General features: G+C 38.6%; 2 protein-coding genes across 13 annotated transcripts in view; both read left to right on the forward strand.

Annotated features, from left to right (window-relative positions):
- LOC140512608 (E3 SUMO-protein ligase RanBP2-like) overlaps positions 1-1,651 on the forward strand; it is an 84,889-nt gene extending 83,238 nt beyond the window's left edge. For all 4 annotated transcript variants that reach the window (XM_072621818.1, XM_072621820.1, XM_072621821.1 and 1 more), the window contains one exon: positions 891-1,651. In XM_072621818.1, coding sequence (XP_072477919.1) covers positions 891-1,196 — 306 coding nt within the window. In that variant the 3' untranslated portion in view covers positions 1,197-1,651. The remainder of the gene's footprint in view (positions 1-890) is intronic.
- Positions 1,652-5,478: 3,827 nt separating this feature from the next.
- Positions 5,479-17,364, forward strand: part of CCDC138 (coiled-coil domain containing 138) — a 97,024-nt gene continuing 85,138 nt past the window's right edge. For 6 of the 9 annotated variants that reach the window (XR_011969850.1, XR_011969851.1, XM_072621825.1 and 3 more), the window contains exons 1-4: positions 5,479-6,403; positions 9,598-9,655; positions 10,926-11,055; positions 14,504-14,631. Coding sequence is in view for 7 of the 9 variants with exons in the window: in XM_072621825.1 (XP_072477926.1) it covers positions 6,173-6,403; positions 9,598-9,655; positions 10,926-11,055; positions 14,504-14,631 (547 nt within the window). In the remaining 2 variants the exon portion in view is untranslated. Of the gene's footprint in view, positions 6,404-9,597; positions 9,656-10,925; positions 11,056-13,452; positions 13,532-14,503; positions 14,632-15,578; positions 15,626-17,364 lie in introns of all 9 variants that reach the window. The other 3 variants (XM_072621829.1, XM_072621826.1, XM_072621828.1) reach the window with 3 other exon arrangements.

Here is a 17,364-nt window from a genome sequence, read left to right on the forward strand (position 1 = left end):
TCCCGGCGCCCAGTCCACGGCACGAAGGACCCCCCGCGAGAGGTTTGGAAGTCTCTCCGGAACAGAATTCTCCCTCGCTCCAATATTCCGTGGTCTCTGGGTGCAGAATTCGCCCTGGGTTGGTCCCCTCTAGCCGTTCTGCGGTTTGTGGGTTCGGAGCTGTGTGTATGTGCGTCTTTCTACTTCGCCATCTTGGCTCCGCCCCCCCTTGGCCCAAATTCTAGCTATAACACTGCCTTTGTGACACTCTCTTAACATCTTTTCTCCTTAGTTCCTTATCTATAAAAATGAAGGGTTGCATTTAGGTAGCCTTTTTCCCTTTTGTGGAAAACTTCTTTGAAATTTCTTTTTTTAAATGAACTCTACCTTTAAAATAATTAAGGTTTTAATTTCTGTTTATGGGTTAATAAAATATTGTTAATCCCTTGAGGCTTGTCTTTGTTCAAAAATGGATTTTTCTAGTTTTCTAATGAATTTAATTTGTTTTAAAAAAATTTTCCCCCAATTTATTTTTAGTTTTAAACATTCACTTTAATTAAAGTTTTAAATGTTTTCCACCTCCTTCCTCCTTCCCTCTCCAAGACATGCAATCTGATATAGACTATTCCTATTAAACACGTACATTCCTATTAAACACATTTTCACATTGGTCATGTTGCATGTAAGAATTATAACAAAGTGGAGAAACCATGAGAAAGAAAAAACAAAACCAGAAATAGTCTGCTTTGCTCTGCATTCCAACTCCCTGGTTCTTTTCTCTGGAAGTGGATGGCATTTTCCATCATTAGTCCTTTGGAACTGGTTTTTATTATGGAGAAATTAACTTTAAATTTTAGATTTGGTTGAGATCAACTTGTTCATAATATATCTTAATTATAATCTCTTTTTAGGGAGGAGATATCACCAAACATGATGGAACAGGAGGACGGTCCATTTATGGGAATGCATTTGAAGATGAAAACTTTACAGTGAAACATACTACTCCTGGTTTATTGTCAATGGCTAATCGTGGCCGGGACACTAATAATTCTCAATTTTTTATCCTTCTGAAGAAAGCGGAACATTTGGACTTTAAGCATGTAGTATTTGGATTTGTTAAAGATGGCATGGATACTGTGAAAAAGATTGAATCATTTGGTTCTCCTACAGGTTCGGTGAGCAAAAGAATTATGATCACAGAGTGTGGACAAATATAAAATCATTGCTTTTTCATAGCAAACTTTTATCTTTGTAAACAGTTAAATTGAGGCTTAGCTGTTCTCAACAATATGGTGATTATGTTCAGCTTTTGAAAATGGACATTTCCAATGTATAAATGTAAAATTGCAGCTTATAGCTGTTGTCATTTTTTTAATGTGTTAAAATTGACATTGCATGGTGTGAAATAAAAGTTTAAACACTGGTCTATTTCAGGTGTACTTGTGTTTATGTACTCCTGACAGAGATTTGTATTAAAAATTAACATGAAATAAGTATTGTTAAAGCAATAGCCCTTCTTAGGTTGTTGAAAGAATATGACATATGCAGTTTGATTCTGTTAAATTGATTTTAAGGTATTTTACTTCCTGCATTGATGTATCTGACCTTTTAAATAAAGGGACCACAACTTGGATCTTTTTTAGATTTTAAATATACTTGCTATCATATCTTACCTACTGGTGTGCCTTTTTTTGAGGGGGTCACAAAAAGTGCATGGAGACCCATTTATAATTGGGTGGAGCTATGAAGAGAGCAGTGGCTTACCCAAAGTGCTCTTCTGAGGTCCCAAGATCTTCACCTCCATGTGTAGTCTTGAGTCAGTTTTGAAAGGAATGCCTACCCTCTTCCGATCATTTGTAGCTTTCTGTGTTGTTACAAAAGGCAGGATTTTATTTTCTTATATTTCAAATAGATCATTTGACTAGTTCCTTAGCGTTTTGTAAATGTTGGGCTTTATTCTCCCGTCATCAGTCTCTACTACCTCAGAATCTATAGCCTGGTTCTTTCCACAGAACTTGGATTTTTTTTCCTTGCAGTTGACATGTATTGCACATTTAAAAAATAGCTTTGTACCATGTTCATTGCTTCTGATTACTTAATACTATGTTACTTCAGTATCTGTTGTTGATGGAATTTTGTAAAAATAAAAGCAGCATCCACCATAACAATTTTTTAGAATTCTTGTCCATTCTAGAACTAAGTCAAAAGTAGGGAGGGCAGTTGAAAGGTGAGAAAACTAGTTGACCATGGAATTTTGAGACAGTAAGCAACATCTTCCCCCCCTAACTAAAATGCAAATTGAAAATGTAATAGACATACTAAAGGTATGGATAGTAAATAAAATGGAAAGTGTGTCCTGGGAGATTGTGGTGATTCTACATCTCCCTAAGATATGAGAGAATGTCCTCCCCCTGCTTCCTCGTTAAGAAAACTGACATGTTTATGAGGGGTGTATGCCAGTGTGCAGTATATACCATCTACCCTCTTTTTTTTTTTTTTAATCAACGCCCCAGGTTAGCAAACCAGCTCAGTTTTCATTGTAAAGAAAAGAAAAAAGTCATTTCTTGGGGAGGTAGAAATGAGATGCCCTGCATAGTTACCTGTTCAAGAATAAATTTTTGGGGAAGAGTTTTATGGTAGTAGTCTAGGATTTATGCCTTTGTGATGATGGAGTATCGTCATTGCTTTCATAAGAACTGCTCAGCCAAGTATCCAAAAGTATACTTGTCCTAAGAATTTGTTAATGCAAAACTAATTTACGTTTTTTCCAAATTGATTAGGAAAATAAAGGGAATGGTGGTTTCGCTATTCCATGGAATGCACTCTAACATGGCTTCTTTGTCTTAATCAGTATTTCCTGATATGGTAGTGTAGGAGTAGTGGAGGAGAGAAGTGGTTTCTTAAAAAAGGATTGATGGCCATTGTCCTAGAATAAATTCTGAAGTTATCAACTGTCACTGAATTTAAAGGAAGAAAGAAACATTCTTTGAATTGGCGTCTTTGTGAAATTTTAAAAGCTTTTAAAGCTATGCATAATTAAAGCTTGAGGGACTTTAATCTTAACTAATAATAGTAAATTTTTTTAAACAATCTGGCAAAGAATGATTTTCTGTAGCATTCTGTTCTTCTATTCTGATTGTTCCTATACCTGTTCTAAAGTAAAAATGACTTGAGAGATTGTACCAAAAGCTATTTGTCACATATTTTTGGAAGGAGTTTTAAAATCTGCTCCAACTTAAAGAAAAAATGAATTGTATAGAAGCAAATAGCATTATATCGAATTTCTTTGTAACACTGATCATTTTTATATTATCCTCTCATTAAAACCTTTTACATGGAATAGAAACTCACCATTTTGTACACTTATTTATAAGTTATATTTTTAGCAAATTTTTAAACTAATTTTATATTGAATGAAATGACTTGTGTAGATCAGTTTAGGTGTTTTGTAAAACAGTTAATTTTTTAAAGGAGGTAATGGATAATTTAGATTGCTATTGCTCAGGTAAATGCTGAAGTTCAGCTGAAGAGATGTTAAAATATGCCTTACATTTTAGAAATGGAAAGTGTTAATTTCATGATTTGAAAAATCATGTTTCAGTTATTTGGGATCCCAGCTCTCACTGTCCCTAAGACAAGTTGCCTTACCATTAGAGAATCAGAAGGTCCCTCTTAGTTCTAAGAGTCTGTGGCTTATGATTGTATGTAAAAATGGCTTAGTAGTTTATCCGATGAGATTGGTTCCTGAGTAACATCTGGCTTTGTACCACCTAATTTAGCCATGTTTTTAAAATTCCTGGGAAGAAGGAAATGAGAAATGAATGAGTAAATGGAAAAGCATTTATTATGCTCTATTATGTACTAAGCACTGGAGATAGAAAAAAAAGGAAAGAGGAACCTGGACAGAAAGGAGAAGACCTATAAAGAAACTTGCCAAGACTACATTTCCTCCACATATCTGCTGTGCTTTTTCCTAACAAGTAATAAGTGGTTCCCATGATATTTTTATGTCAGCTCCTAACAATTTAAAATACATGTTGTAGTGCAGCAGGAAGAAATCTGGATTTGGAGTCAGAAGACCTGAGTTCCAACCCCAGGTTTCCTATTTACTTGCATTTTTCTGGGCCTCAGTTTCTTTATCAGTAAAAGGAGGAAGTTGGACTATATGCCCTCCTCCAGCCCTAAACCTATAGTTTTTAAATCCAGAGTCAGTCTCCATGCCAACACAAATCTGGGTTTATGCGGTCTATTTTACACAAGAGATTTGTGAGATTGAAATAATAAATAGCCTAAGCTTAGAAAAAAACATCAAAGCATACCCTTGATTGTCTCAGAACCTGGGATGAGAAGTAATAAAAGTGAGGTCAAATAGCACTGTTTAGACTGGGAGCTTAGTGTGGCTGTTGAATAAATAGGGACCCCAGCCCTGCGGACAGAAGTTTTACATTAGAAGTCAGCTCCACTGTTGTAGACTGAGTTAGACAGAACAGACTTGAGAAGTGGCAGAATTCAACGTAGCAAATGCGCTTCGTGGAGCAGATACAGCCTTAACGGAGTTGTGACGTCATCAAAATGCATTAACTGGAATCTCAAAGGAAGTGGCCGACACTTGTTGAAGAGAGTCGGGAAAGCTGGGTCAAGTTTGAAAGACCTTCTCTGTAGCCAAAGGGAGCTTCACTGATGCAAAAGCAGCAGGCCTGACATTTGGCAAGGAACTGATGAACAAGGGCAGTGACGTAGAAAAAGGACCAGCCGTATACACAGCCTGGAGGAGGAGGAGGTCATCTTACGGTTTCTCATGGGGTTGGAGACTTAGGCACAGGATGAAGAAAATGGAGGACACGAGATAAGGGAGATGGGGAAACTCTGTGACCGAGGGGGACAGACTGTAGGGTGCCTTCAGGTTAGAAAATAAACCAGGGGCTTCACAAGGTCAATCTTTAATATTAGTTTTACCTCTTAGGGCACATCCCTAACGCTGGACTTTTCTGAAAGAAATGAGGCACGGCATTGTGGTAAAGCCCAAAGAAGGCCAGAAGTCAAGAAACCTAGATTTTTGTCAGATCGTGTGACTGGGGAAATAAAAATTAATTAACTGCCTGTCGTGCAGGGTAATGTGATCGGCCTCAGTGAGAGAAAGATGAAAAATGAAATAATCTGTCTTCCTGAGAAGCTCGCATTCTTTTGAGGGGCGTGGGGCAGGTGAGCACGGTACAAGGCAGGGTACGAGGGCAGTGCCAGCAGAGGTTCCTAAGGTAGGAACGACCTGTCTTTAACAAAAACCCTGAGGACAGCTTGGAGAGGGGAGGAGATGGCAAGCCGGCCTCTCCGCCAAGAACACCGCACGCGGCCTCACGAAGACGCGGACGCCACTGGAAGCAGACGAGACCGCGAGGGCCGGAAGTCAGGCTGGCCTGGGCGGGGAGGAGGCAGGGGAGGCCGGGGAGGCGAGGCAAGGGGGAGGTCTAGGAGGGGCGGAGGAGCCCCCCTCTCCAGGAGAGGGCGCCCTCCCGCGGGGACGAACGCTCCTCCGGACTTCTCACTCCAAGTGCCCTCTGGCTTCCTACGTTCACTTCCCCAGGGGGGGGGCAGCTCGCCCCCGCTCTCTCCCGTCCCCTCCCCCCGGGACGCGCGCAGTCCGGCGCAGGCTCCCCACACACGCCTGCCCCACGCGTCTTCACCTTGGTCACGTGGTGCGGGAGGGTCCCGGGGGAGGAGAAGGAAAGCCGCAGAAAGAGAAGCCAGACTCCACGCGAGTCCTTGGGCCTTGTGGTTGGGGAAGACTTCCGTTACCTGATAATCTCGGTCCGGAAAGACGCCTGTGACCTTAATCTTACCTCTCTACCTAAGCGTGCATTCGCGGTATTTATCGGCGGGCACTTTGCGGGGGTCTAGTATTTTGTGCTTTTGTTTCCTGCTTTCGAACCTTAGCGACGAGCCCAGGATGGGGCCCTCAGGAGGTGCTCAATAAAGGCTCCTTGACGGGATGACTGAGCCTTGACCCCGGCATCACCCCGAAGGTGCGCACAAAGTTCCTTCCGGTGACCAGCCGGCCCCCACCTGGGATGGAGGGAGCGGACCGAGAGCGCATGCGTCAGGGACGCACTCACTTCCGGCGTGGCGAGATCCCGCCCCCGTGGGCTCCAGGTTTGAACGCGGTTTCCCCGGGAGACGGCGCAGGGCGAGACGAGCCATGGAGCCGAAAATAGTCAAGCCTCCGGGTCAGGACAGGGCCTTGGAGCGCCTCAAGAACCGTTACGGGATCTGTAGCACTTTCCCGTCCGAGGTGCACCCTCCGCCGGCCACAGGGCAAGGCGACTGCCTCTCCTCCGGCCTGTATCCCAGGCGGCGTCCCGGGTACCGCTCGGCTGCCCAGCCAGCCGGCCACCGCTCGTCCCCCTGCTCCCCCAGGCTCCCCCGCCAGGTAAAGCCATCGCGCGTCCGCGGCCCGGGCCCTGCACCCCGCCGGAGGGAGGCTGGGGCTGGGGCTGGGGCGGAGGGGGGGCGGGGAGCAGCAGGAGGTTGGGGCCCGTGGTGAGCCCAGCTGGCCGTCCCTGCTCTCATCATGGGAATAACAAGAGCCCCCCAGTGTAGGGAGCGCTCAAATCGGCAGTCTGCTTTTTTATTTTTTACTTGTCATTATGGTCAACCCTCGGCGCCCCCAGTGACGGGGCAGTAAGCATTTATTAAGCTCCAACTGTGAACCGGACACTGCCTTCAGTAAGCGCTGGAGACGGACAAGTCGAGTGGCCAAGCCTTTACGCTGTGAGCTAGACAGGGCCTTGTAAGGATGGAGACGGCGTGCACCCCCGCGCGGAGGGAGGGAAAGCGCTAGCGTTAATCCAGGGAGAGCCTTGAAGGAAACCCAGAGGTGGGGATTAGGAGGAGGCAGGAAGTTCCAGTTAAGGGAGCAGGTAATGAAATGCCCGTCAGGAGATGGGGTGTGGAGGAGGGGGGTGTAAGAAGCCTGGAAATGGCAGGAAGGGTCCAGGTTACAGAGGATTTTAAATGCCACACAGGATTGTATTCTGAATTAACGCCTGGACTCTTGGAAGTGATGGGGAGCCACTGAAGTTCATTTCATTGGGAGAGGGGGAGGTCAGACTCTGAACAGGAAAGCCAGGAAGAGGCGGGGAGAATTTGGGAGAAATCCTCATGACTTCCATTTAGGCATGCCAAGTTCAAGATGAGGGTATGAGACAAGAGTCCCACAGCTAGTAAGTGGTTTGAAGTAGAATTAGAACTCAGGTCTTCCTAATTTCTAAGTCAAGTGCCACTTGTAGGCTTGCCAAAAAGACTGTTTTATGGAGAACTCACATGGGGCAGGCAATCACATGGGGGCCAGAAGAAACCATTCAGAGACACTCTCAGATACAAGGACACTCTCAAGGTCTCTCTCAGGGACTTTGGATTTGGCTGTGCAAGGTGGGAGACAGTGGTACAGGACCGCTTAGCATGGCGTGCCATCATCAGAAAGGGTGCTGTGCTCTTTGAGCAAAGCAGAATTGAGGCAGCAAAGTAAATGCGAGATGCGCACATTTGGACTATTCACCGCAGATATTCACATGAACTCTCTGTGCCAAACCTGTGGTAGAGCATTCTGAGCTTGTATTGGTCTGAGCAGCCACAGTCGGACACACTGAAATTTCACTTTATCATGGTGATGTCATTTTAGTCCTCTTTGAACATGAAGGACAACAACCAGCTTTACCCACTGTGCTTCCTTAGCTGCTATCTTGAGTCTAGCTCCCAATGAGTTGCCTTATTTTACTTTTTATTTTTAAAATTCTATATTTTTTCAGTGATCAAGAATTTATTTTCTTACATCTTACCCCAATAGAAAAAAGAAGAAAAAAACCCTTGTAACTCAGATATGTAATAGTCAAGCAAAGCAAATTTCTACAGTGGTTATATCAAAAAAGTTCTACCCTTCAAACCTATAATACTTCAAGTACTTATTAGCTGGGTGTCCTTGTGCATATTCATTAACTTTGGAGCTGAAGGGGCATTATGGTATGGATAGGGCAGTGGACTGAAAAATTAGGAAAAGCTGGGTTCATGTTCCTTACCAGAAATATTCTAATCAAGTCATTTTATTTCCTCTTTGCTTCAGTTTCCTCAATTGTAAAATATGGGAGGTTGAACTCGGTAACGTATATGGTGCTACCCAACTAATAAGTATCAGAGCTAGGACTTAAGCACAGGATTTATATATTTACTGTATATTTAAATACAGTATTTCTTTTAGTATACCACAGCTGCTTCCCTTGAAGGCAACTGCAGGCAGTGGAAAGAGTGGAATATAAGGCATTTGACCCTGCTTTGCTTCTTAGATGAAGACCTTTCCTAAATCTCTTAATCCTTAAGAGCCTCAGTTTTCATATCTTTTAAAAAGTGAAAACATTAAAACACAAGAAGAATTTATCAACCATTTCCTGTACTGTTAGCACTGTACTATTTGTTTGATTAATTTGTTTGTTTTCAGTTTTCTACAATCACTTCCATATATCTTAGATGTTTTCCCCCTCCCTCTCCAAAACAGCATGCAATCTTATATAGGTTTTACACATACATTCTTGTTAAATACATTTTCACCTTAGTCATGTTGCATAAAAGAATTAAAATGAATGGGAGAAACCATCAAAACAAACACAAGAGAAAATTCTGCAATCCAGTCCCACAGTTCTTTCTCTGATTGTGGAAGGTGTTTTGCCCCAAGAGTCTATTGGGAATGTTTTAGGTCCTTGCATTGCTGTGAAGGGCTAAGTCTACCAGAAAAATTCCTAGCACCCTGTGGTTGTTGCTGTATACAAAGTTCTGGTTCTTCTCCTTTGACTCAGCATCAGATCATATATGTCTTTTCAGGTTTTTCTGAAGTCCTCCTGTTAGTCATTTCTTATAATGGCCCAAGAGTATTCCATTACATTCATATACCACAACTTGTTCAGCAAATCCCCAATTGATGGGCATCCCCTTGATTTCCAGTTCTTGGCCACCACAAAGAGTGCTGCTATAAATATTTTTGTACATGTGGTACCCTTTCCCATTTTTATGATCTCTTGGGGATATAGTCCTATATTGCTGGGTCAAAGGGTATGCACATTTTTGTAGCCCTTTCAGCATAGTTCGAAATTAGCACTGTACTATTCTAGAGACTATAAAAAGTTTAGATAAGACAGGCCTTCAAGGAGTCTACAGTCTAATAAATCTTTATTGTGTTTTATGCACAATATCATGTGTAAGTACTTACAAATAAAGTGCTGAATCTTTGGGAGGAAAGTCATTAGATCATAGCTCAGGGTGCAAACCAGTATTGACCTCATTAGGGACATCAATAAGCAATATCTTCTCTGTCTACCTTGCTAAGTTCTTATAAGGATCATGTAAGGTAAGTATGGCACCAAATTCAAAGGGCCTCAACTTCCCTGTGCTTAATCATCCTAAAAGATTTTTCCCTGTTTAACAAAACTTTCCAAAAAATGTGTTTGTATTTGAAATTAGATGTTATAAAAACCTTACAAAAGTTAGTTTTATATATTAATTTACAATGAAAACTTGAGGATATTTCAGATAAGTCTTTAAGTATTAAATATAAGTTAAATGTGTTATTTCTTTTAGTTTGTTGGTTTGGATGCTCAGGTCAGATGTAAAAGCAGAAGATCTCTTACTTACACAGGTAGGAAGATTAAATTTATTGTATGTTGTAGTGTTCATAATGAAGCTCAATTTGAGAAGACAGTACTAGAAAATTAGAACTGTAGAAAGTTTTCTTCTTGGTGTGGTATAAATAACAAATAATTGATTTTTTTTCAATTCTTTTAATAAACAATAGCTGCCTTATAAATGGCCTACAAACCTGGAAGTCCAACTTACGAGCCAGTCTGATTCTGTCATTTTTAAATATGTTTGTTCCTACCTTCCCTTCCCTACTCCATTAAAGCTTCTTTATGCTGGATTTAAAAAACAAAACAAAGCACAAGGGTTTTTTGGTGGCATAACACATTCTCACATTACTAAGATCTCAGTTATTGAAATGAACCCATAATGTATTAACTAAATGTTATTGTAGTATACCTCTAAAAGTACATAATTGAACTATAGGGACCACTTTTTGTAGCAGGATCTAGCTCTGGTTCCAGGTTGACATTTAATTTGGTTATCTTGGTAAAAGTCACCATAAACATACATCACCTACTTATTTATGGATCACTAGTTATTGTATTAGTGTAACTTTGGTAATAAAATATCCCCCCAAAAAAAGAAAGAAAAAAGGATTCTTTTTTAGAATTTTGATCATTACTTCCTAAATTGTCTACATTGACTATTCTAATTATTAACTTTATCAGGTTCAGTATTTTTGTAACTTTTTTTCAGTTCGCCAGTTTACATAAATCAATCTTTTTTATATTTACTTTTATAGATAATACTTCTTAATTATAGTTATATATTTTAGAATTAAAATTAATTGATCTTAAGGTAACACTTCCTTGAAATAAGTTTGATATGTGAACAGATGTTCAGGATCTTAAATTAAAATTGTATTTTTTTATGCTTCCAATCTTATCAAATAGAACTAAAAGCATTTCTCATTAAATTTCTGATAAAGAGGACTTGTATATTTTTTTAAAAAATTTAATTTCATGTAAATGTTTATATTTTGCTTTCCTATATAACCCTCCCCTTTGTTTTGTTGAGTTCAAATGAACGTGACCTAGGATTTTATTCATTAAAATATTTATTGAGAACTTTATACACATTATTTATTGAGAACTTATTATATATAGTATAATGGAAGAAATGATTGTGTACTGAGGAGAATATTTAAAAAAAATTAGATATTGCTTTATGGGTTTTATAGTTCAGTTACTGAGGTGTTAAATTGTAGGGATAGTGTTCTGTGAAAAAGTCAATATCTCACTTTTTGTGATTTTTTTATTTGCTGATAGATGTATTGAAGAACTCTTCATCAGATCCAGTTATGCCTCTGCCCACTGACTCAGCAGCAGCATTTTCTCAAAATGCAAAAATGAATTCTACAAAATCCTTTTGTGACTTATTTAAGAAGAATGTGAATTGGTATGGTATCCCTGTATCCCTACTGCTTGCTGACCCTTCAATATTTCATAGATATACTAAAAACTAGATTTAAAACTTGTTTTTTTTTCCCCTGAGAGATTTAAACCTAATAACTTGAGTGTAGTTAGCTTCAGTTATCTTTTACCATTGAAGAGATAGGTAGATAAGGCGTTTATTAAGTGCACAAGTACATGCTAGGTGCTTAACAATTAATGAAAATATAAATAAAAGCCAGCAATACAGGGCCTACCCTTAAGGAGCTTGCTTTATAAGAGAAGAAACAGTTACATAAAGGGAAGCTGGAAAGGAAAATTACTGGCACTGGTGGCTCAGCTATTAAAGGCCAGGGTGTTTCTATGTAGACTATGAGATTCTTGGGAGTGAGTTTTTTATTTGTTTGTTTTCTTCCTTTCTTTGTATTCCCAATGTTTACACAGTGATGGGCACATTAGTAGGTATTAAAAGAAGCTCTTTATTTTTACTTAGAAACAGCCAAGATTGGAACATAAACATATTAGATTTAATGTTATATTAATGTATTTAGCTATTCTTTTAACCATTCTAAAATATATGAATAACATTTGTATGTTTGTTCTTTCAATTTGAATAATATAAGATTCAATTTGAGGTCTATTTGTTTTTATTTGAGTCCATGTTTTTTGGACAATGAGATGTTTTTAAATTAGTATGATAAATAATAATAGTAACGTTTTTATGGTAGTTTAGAGTTTGTAAAGTATTGAGTCCCCTTTGTGTATAGCAAGGTATAAGACACAAAAGAAGGACGTAACTTGTTCTGTCCCTTGAGGAACTTATATTAAGTCCTTTAAAAAATAAAAATTTTGAGCTTCTAGTTTTGTTAAAGAGACATCACTTATACTTAAAAAGCCATGACAGAACAATCCAGGACAGTGTGTTATGCTATGCTAAATTACACATGAGAGATATCCGGACTATGGTACATATAATATGTGTCTGTATATATGACAGCCAAGGAGGGAAGTTTAGAAATAAAGTAGATAAGAGAAGCGGCATGTTATCATGGATTGAAATTACTGAAAAGGAATGTTCTGCTGTGGTAGAGGGAAGGTTTCCTCACCTGGGAATTTCATTTGGCTCCATTGGTCACAGGTCCAGGTCCACAGGTCACAGGTCCATTCGGTGATTTCATTGGTCACAGGTCCAGGGCCTACCCCTTTCTTAAAGAAGTATACACATGTAGAGTGTAAAAGAGCAGTTCTCTGAGGAGTTCAAGTAGAAATACCTCCATCTTTGTAAAATTAGCTGCAGTTTTCAAATGAAAAGTACATATTTGTCTTTAATTATTTAAATTCTCCACTTGGCATTCAGAAACACTGCCACCTTTTTCTGTTGGGGCATTGGAGCATAGGCAGAAAGGAGAAATTGACATGAAGTTCATTATCTTTATTAATTTGGGATTTATCCTAGAATTTCCTTACATAACATGAAAGGCACCTTTTTCAGCATTCTGTTTTTTCTAGGGAATAATCTGGAAATTATGTATGATTTTAGCTTTATTCAAAACATCTAGAGAATGCATCTTATGTGAAGGGTACTTTGTGCTACATTTAGGTAAAGGTCAGTCTGCCTTCATGGAACTTACAGTCTAAGAAAAAAGTAAGACACAAACATGGACAAAGTAATACACAATTTCCAATCATTCAATAAGCATTTACTAAGCCCATACTATATGTACAGTACCAAAGATACAAATGGCATTCCACTGTCAAAGAGCTTGCATTGTATTGGGGGAAACAAGTACATCTGATAAATGTATTCATAGTAATTAAAAAGAATAAATACCAAATAGTTGGGGGAAGGAAATTAGAAGTTGGGATTGGGGTCAGAAAAGGTTTCATGTAAAAGGTAGTGCTGGAACTCTGTTACAAAAAAAGAGGGAATTTGGGGGCAGAGGTAAGGAGGTAGTGCATTCTACATTGTGGGGGACGGCCAGTGCAAAGGCATTGAGATGGGAGATAGAATGTCTTGTTTGAGGAATGGAGAGGAAGCTAGCCAGATTGTCAAGTCTGGAAGGGGAGTAATATGTAATGAAGTTGGAAAGATAGAGTGGGGACAGCTTATAAAGAACTTTAAAGGATAAACAGAGAAGAGTATAGATTTGATCTTAGAAGGTAATAATGGAGGCTTAGGAGTTTACTGAATTGAGGAGTGAAGGTCTGATCTGTACTTAGGGAAAATCATTTTGGTAGTTGTGTGGAACAGTGGAACAATCTGATATAGAAATAGGGGCCACTAAACCATCTGTAAAGATCTTTGTAGGCTGCATATTGACTTAGAAAACCACATATTAACATCTATATTGTATTTTTACTTATTTTGTTAAATATTTCCCAATTATATCTTAATCTGCATCAGGCGGCATGTGGAGTTTTGTGGGCTGCCGCATGTGGGATATCCGATATGGAAGATGGATTGGAGAGGAGAGAAACCAAATGTAAGAGGACCAATTAGGAAGCCAGTGAGAAGTGATGAGTACTCTATTTAAGGTGGTGGATGTATGTGTAGGACGAAGAGCTTGGATGTGAGAGCTGATTGAGAAGTAGAAATAATAAGATTGTACAACTAACTGGCTACGTGGGGTGAGGGACTACTACTTTTTTTTTTTACATACACTTATGTTACCTGTTATTTGTCTATATATATTCATTCGTATGTTATATACATATATGAACATACATATACACATAGCTACACATGTACATGATATATACACAGAAAGAGAGAAGTACATACACCCACCCACACACCCTCTGACTCTGGGATTTCATCAGTGTAAAAAACTCAAAGTAACAAAATTCCCTTTTTCCGTGCAGATGAGCAAGTTTTATAATTTATGCTCTTTGACAGTTGGGGCACTGGGAAGTTAAGGGATTTGCCCTGTGTCACATGCCAGTATGGGTCAGAAATGAGACTTAAATTAACCAGATCATCCTGATTGCTGCAGTTATCCCTCTGTTACTGTAGTCTTCTATTGTACCTTGCTGCTTCTTTGCTTTATTACATATACTGGAAAATTTTCATATTTAATATAATTCTATTAGAATTTGCAAATTAATTTTCTCATTTTGTGTTTAACTTTGAATGCATGTACCAGTCCAGTTCAATTAACTACATGTAGTAAATGGTCACTTGTCTTTGACAAACCATTGCAATTTTTCTTTACAATTCTATAATACTAATTAATGACTTTGGACGGATCACTTTGTCCCTATGAGCTCAGTTTCCTCATCCATAAAATTAGAGATAATAATACTTGTTATTCTTACTTCATTGCTTTGTTGTAAGGAAAATGCATTTTAAATTTTAAGGCTTTATATACATATGAATTATGACTGTATTTCAATTTTAATAGTATGCATTATTTTGTAAGATTTTTTGAGAATGCTATTTATAATTTTCTTTAAAGTCTAGATGATGACCTGGATTATTTTTGTGATTTGAGTCCACTGGAGGTAGAAGACGACTTAATTGAAGGTGATCATAGCATCAATATTGCACAGACAGTTGAATCATTCACACAAGAAACACCTCCAGGTAAATAAAAATTCTTTTTCATAATAGTCACTTAATTTTAACTTAGCTGAGAATGAAGAATGCAACTTATTTCTGGAAATGTTGAGATGGATGCTGAATTACCTACTTGTTTAAACATTTACCTTTTTATAAATTCGGCTGATATAGTTTAACTTCACCTGTATTTCTTGAAGATGTCCTTCTCCCTTCTGCCTTTCACTGCTGATTAAGCGTCCCCTTGTAATGAAAAAGAAGCAAAAAAAAAAGCAAGCCAGCAAACTAATCAGCATATCAAGTACTTCTGCAAAGAAGGAGAGACGCCTTTTGACCATCTCTGCCGAGTCAGGTGCGCTCACAGAGCGGCACAGCACTCAGTTTGGTTTCATTTTCCCCAGGCACACTCGCTCCCTGTGTAACTTGGGCAGGTTGCCTAACCTTTTTGGATTTCAGTTTTTTTGATAGTACAAGAAGAGGATTGGACTAGATAACCTCAGAAATCTTTTTCTAATTTAAAAAAGTTGATATCTTTTGTTTTTACATCATTTACATTTCCCAGTGTATCATTTCTTCCTCTCTTTCCTGAGCATTCTCCATCCCTTAGAACAAAGAATAAAAAGGGGAAGTGTGGGGGACAATTTAACAAAACTAACAAAGATAACAACCAAAGCTGGCTTCTAGAGTGTTCCACACATAGTTTCTCATTTCTGCAAAAAAATAGAGAGGAATACATTTTCTCATGTCTTAGGAATCATGCTTGTTCATTATAATTTTATAGAATTTAACACTGTCGTAGACTGAGAGCCAGAAGGGATCTTACAAGTTTTTGAGTTGAACACATTTATTTTAGAGGTAAAGAACATGAAACTCAGAAAGTCGAAGTGAGCTGCCCAGGATTACACGGCACTTGTCTCGACGCTAAGGCCGTACGCTGTACTGACTGTTTGTTCTTTTCGTTTAAACTGTTGCAGTTACTGTGTGTTGTTTCCCAGGTTGTGCTCACTTCTTGTCAGTTCAGGTAAGTCTGCCCCTGCTTCTCTGTTGTTGTTCTTGCACTGCTTCTTGTTGAGTCTCTCTGCCGTTAGCAGATATGTCCTTTGTTTTCAGTTCTTTACTGTAATCTAAAAAAGAGTTCCTAAAAGTATTTTGGTACTTATTTTTATCCTTGACTGCCTTTGAAATGTATCTCTAAAGTGGGATCTCTGGGTCAGAGGGTGTAGTTATTTGAGTCACTTTCTTCACGTCATTGCAAATTGCTCTCCAGATTGGGGAAGAACTCTGACAGTGCCTCTCTTTGTCCATACCTTTTGACACAGACACACACATATATATGTGGGTTCCTTATATGTCTTGGATATCATATGCTTTTCAGAAATGTTTGTTGCAAAGATTTTTTCTCCCAGTTGATTATTCCCATTTACTCTAGTGGCAGTAATTTTGTTGGTGCAGAAGCATTTCAACTTCAAAAAATTAAATTATCTATTTTATTTTTGGGGATCTCTTCTATAACTTATTTGCTTAAGAATTCACTCATAATAGCTGTGAAAAATACCTCATAGCTGGGCATGGTGGCTCATGCTTAGGAGCCTTAGACTTGGTGGTTTCCTTGATCTTGAGAGTTCTGAGCCTTAGTAGGGGTAAGACCATTTGAGTTTCATCATTTAAGGCATGACCAATATATTGAATCCCTGGGAATAAATAACTTACCAGACTCCCTAAAAAGGGGCAAACTGGCCCAGGCCAAAAATGGAGCCAGGTTAAAGCTTCCTTGACAATCAGTAGTGGGATCAGGTCCATGAGTGGTGGAAATAGGGAAACCTAATCTCAAAAACGAACAAAAAAATCTGATTTATTTTTCTCCTAATTTTTATAGTGTGACCATTAATATTCAGGTCATACATATCTATTTTGATTTTATTGTGACAAATGTTAATCGAAACCCAATTTCTGCCAAACTGAATTACAGTTTTTCTGTTTGCTTTTGTCAGATAGAGAGTTCTTCCTCAAATAATTTGTATAATCAGGTTTATTGAACCCATGGTTATTGAATTGTTTCTTATTTTTCTTCATCTTAAATGTACCTTTTAAAAGTGCTATTTTATTACCATTTTAGTGGTTGTTAGACATAGTAATTAAATTAGTTAAATATGCTTGTTGCTGAAAAGGTTTTTTTTAATCAAATAAAATCTATGTTATATTCAAGTCGTATGAGGATTCTTAACCTGGAATCTGGGAATCTGATAGCTATTTTAATTTCATTGTTTATTTTGGTAATACTACTTTTTTGGGAGGTAGGGGAAGGGAAAAAGCATTTATATATTAACTACTACGTGCTAGGCACTGTGATAAGAACTTTACAAATACTATCTCATTAAATCCTTACTAGCAGTCCTGCAAAATAGGTGCTATTATTTCCCCCCCATTTTACAGTTGAAAAAAACTTGAGACAGACTTCAGTGACTTACTCAGGGTCATGCAGCTAATAAATGTTTAAGACTTTATTTGTATTCAGGTCTTTCTGACTCCAAGCTTAGCACTCTATCCATTGTATCATCTAGCTGCTTCTATTTTATGCTTTTAAAAACATTGTTTTGAGAAGGAGTTCCATAGGTTTCTCCAGATTCCAGACTTCTGCGCACTCCCCAGACTACCAAAGGGTTAGGGTTGACACAAACAGGTTAAAAAGAACCAAACAAACCCTGGCTAGTCCAGTGTTCTTCATAATACAGATGAAGTAACAAAGTCACAGTGAAGTTA

This window comes from Notamacropus eugenii, chromosome 6 (assembly GCF_028372415.1).
Source record: "Notamacropus eugenii isolate mMacEug1 chromosome 6, mMacEug1.pri_v2, whole genome shotgun sequence".
Classification (NCBI taxonomy): domain Eukaryota; kingdom Metazoa; phylum Chordata; class Mammalia; order Diprotodontia; family Macropodidae; genus Notamacropus; species Notamacropus eugenii.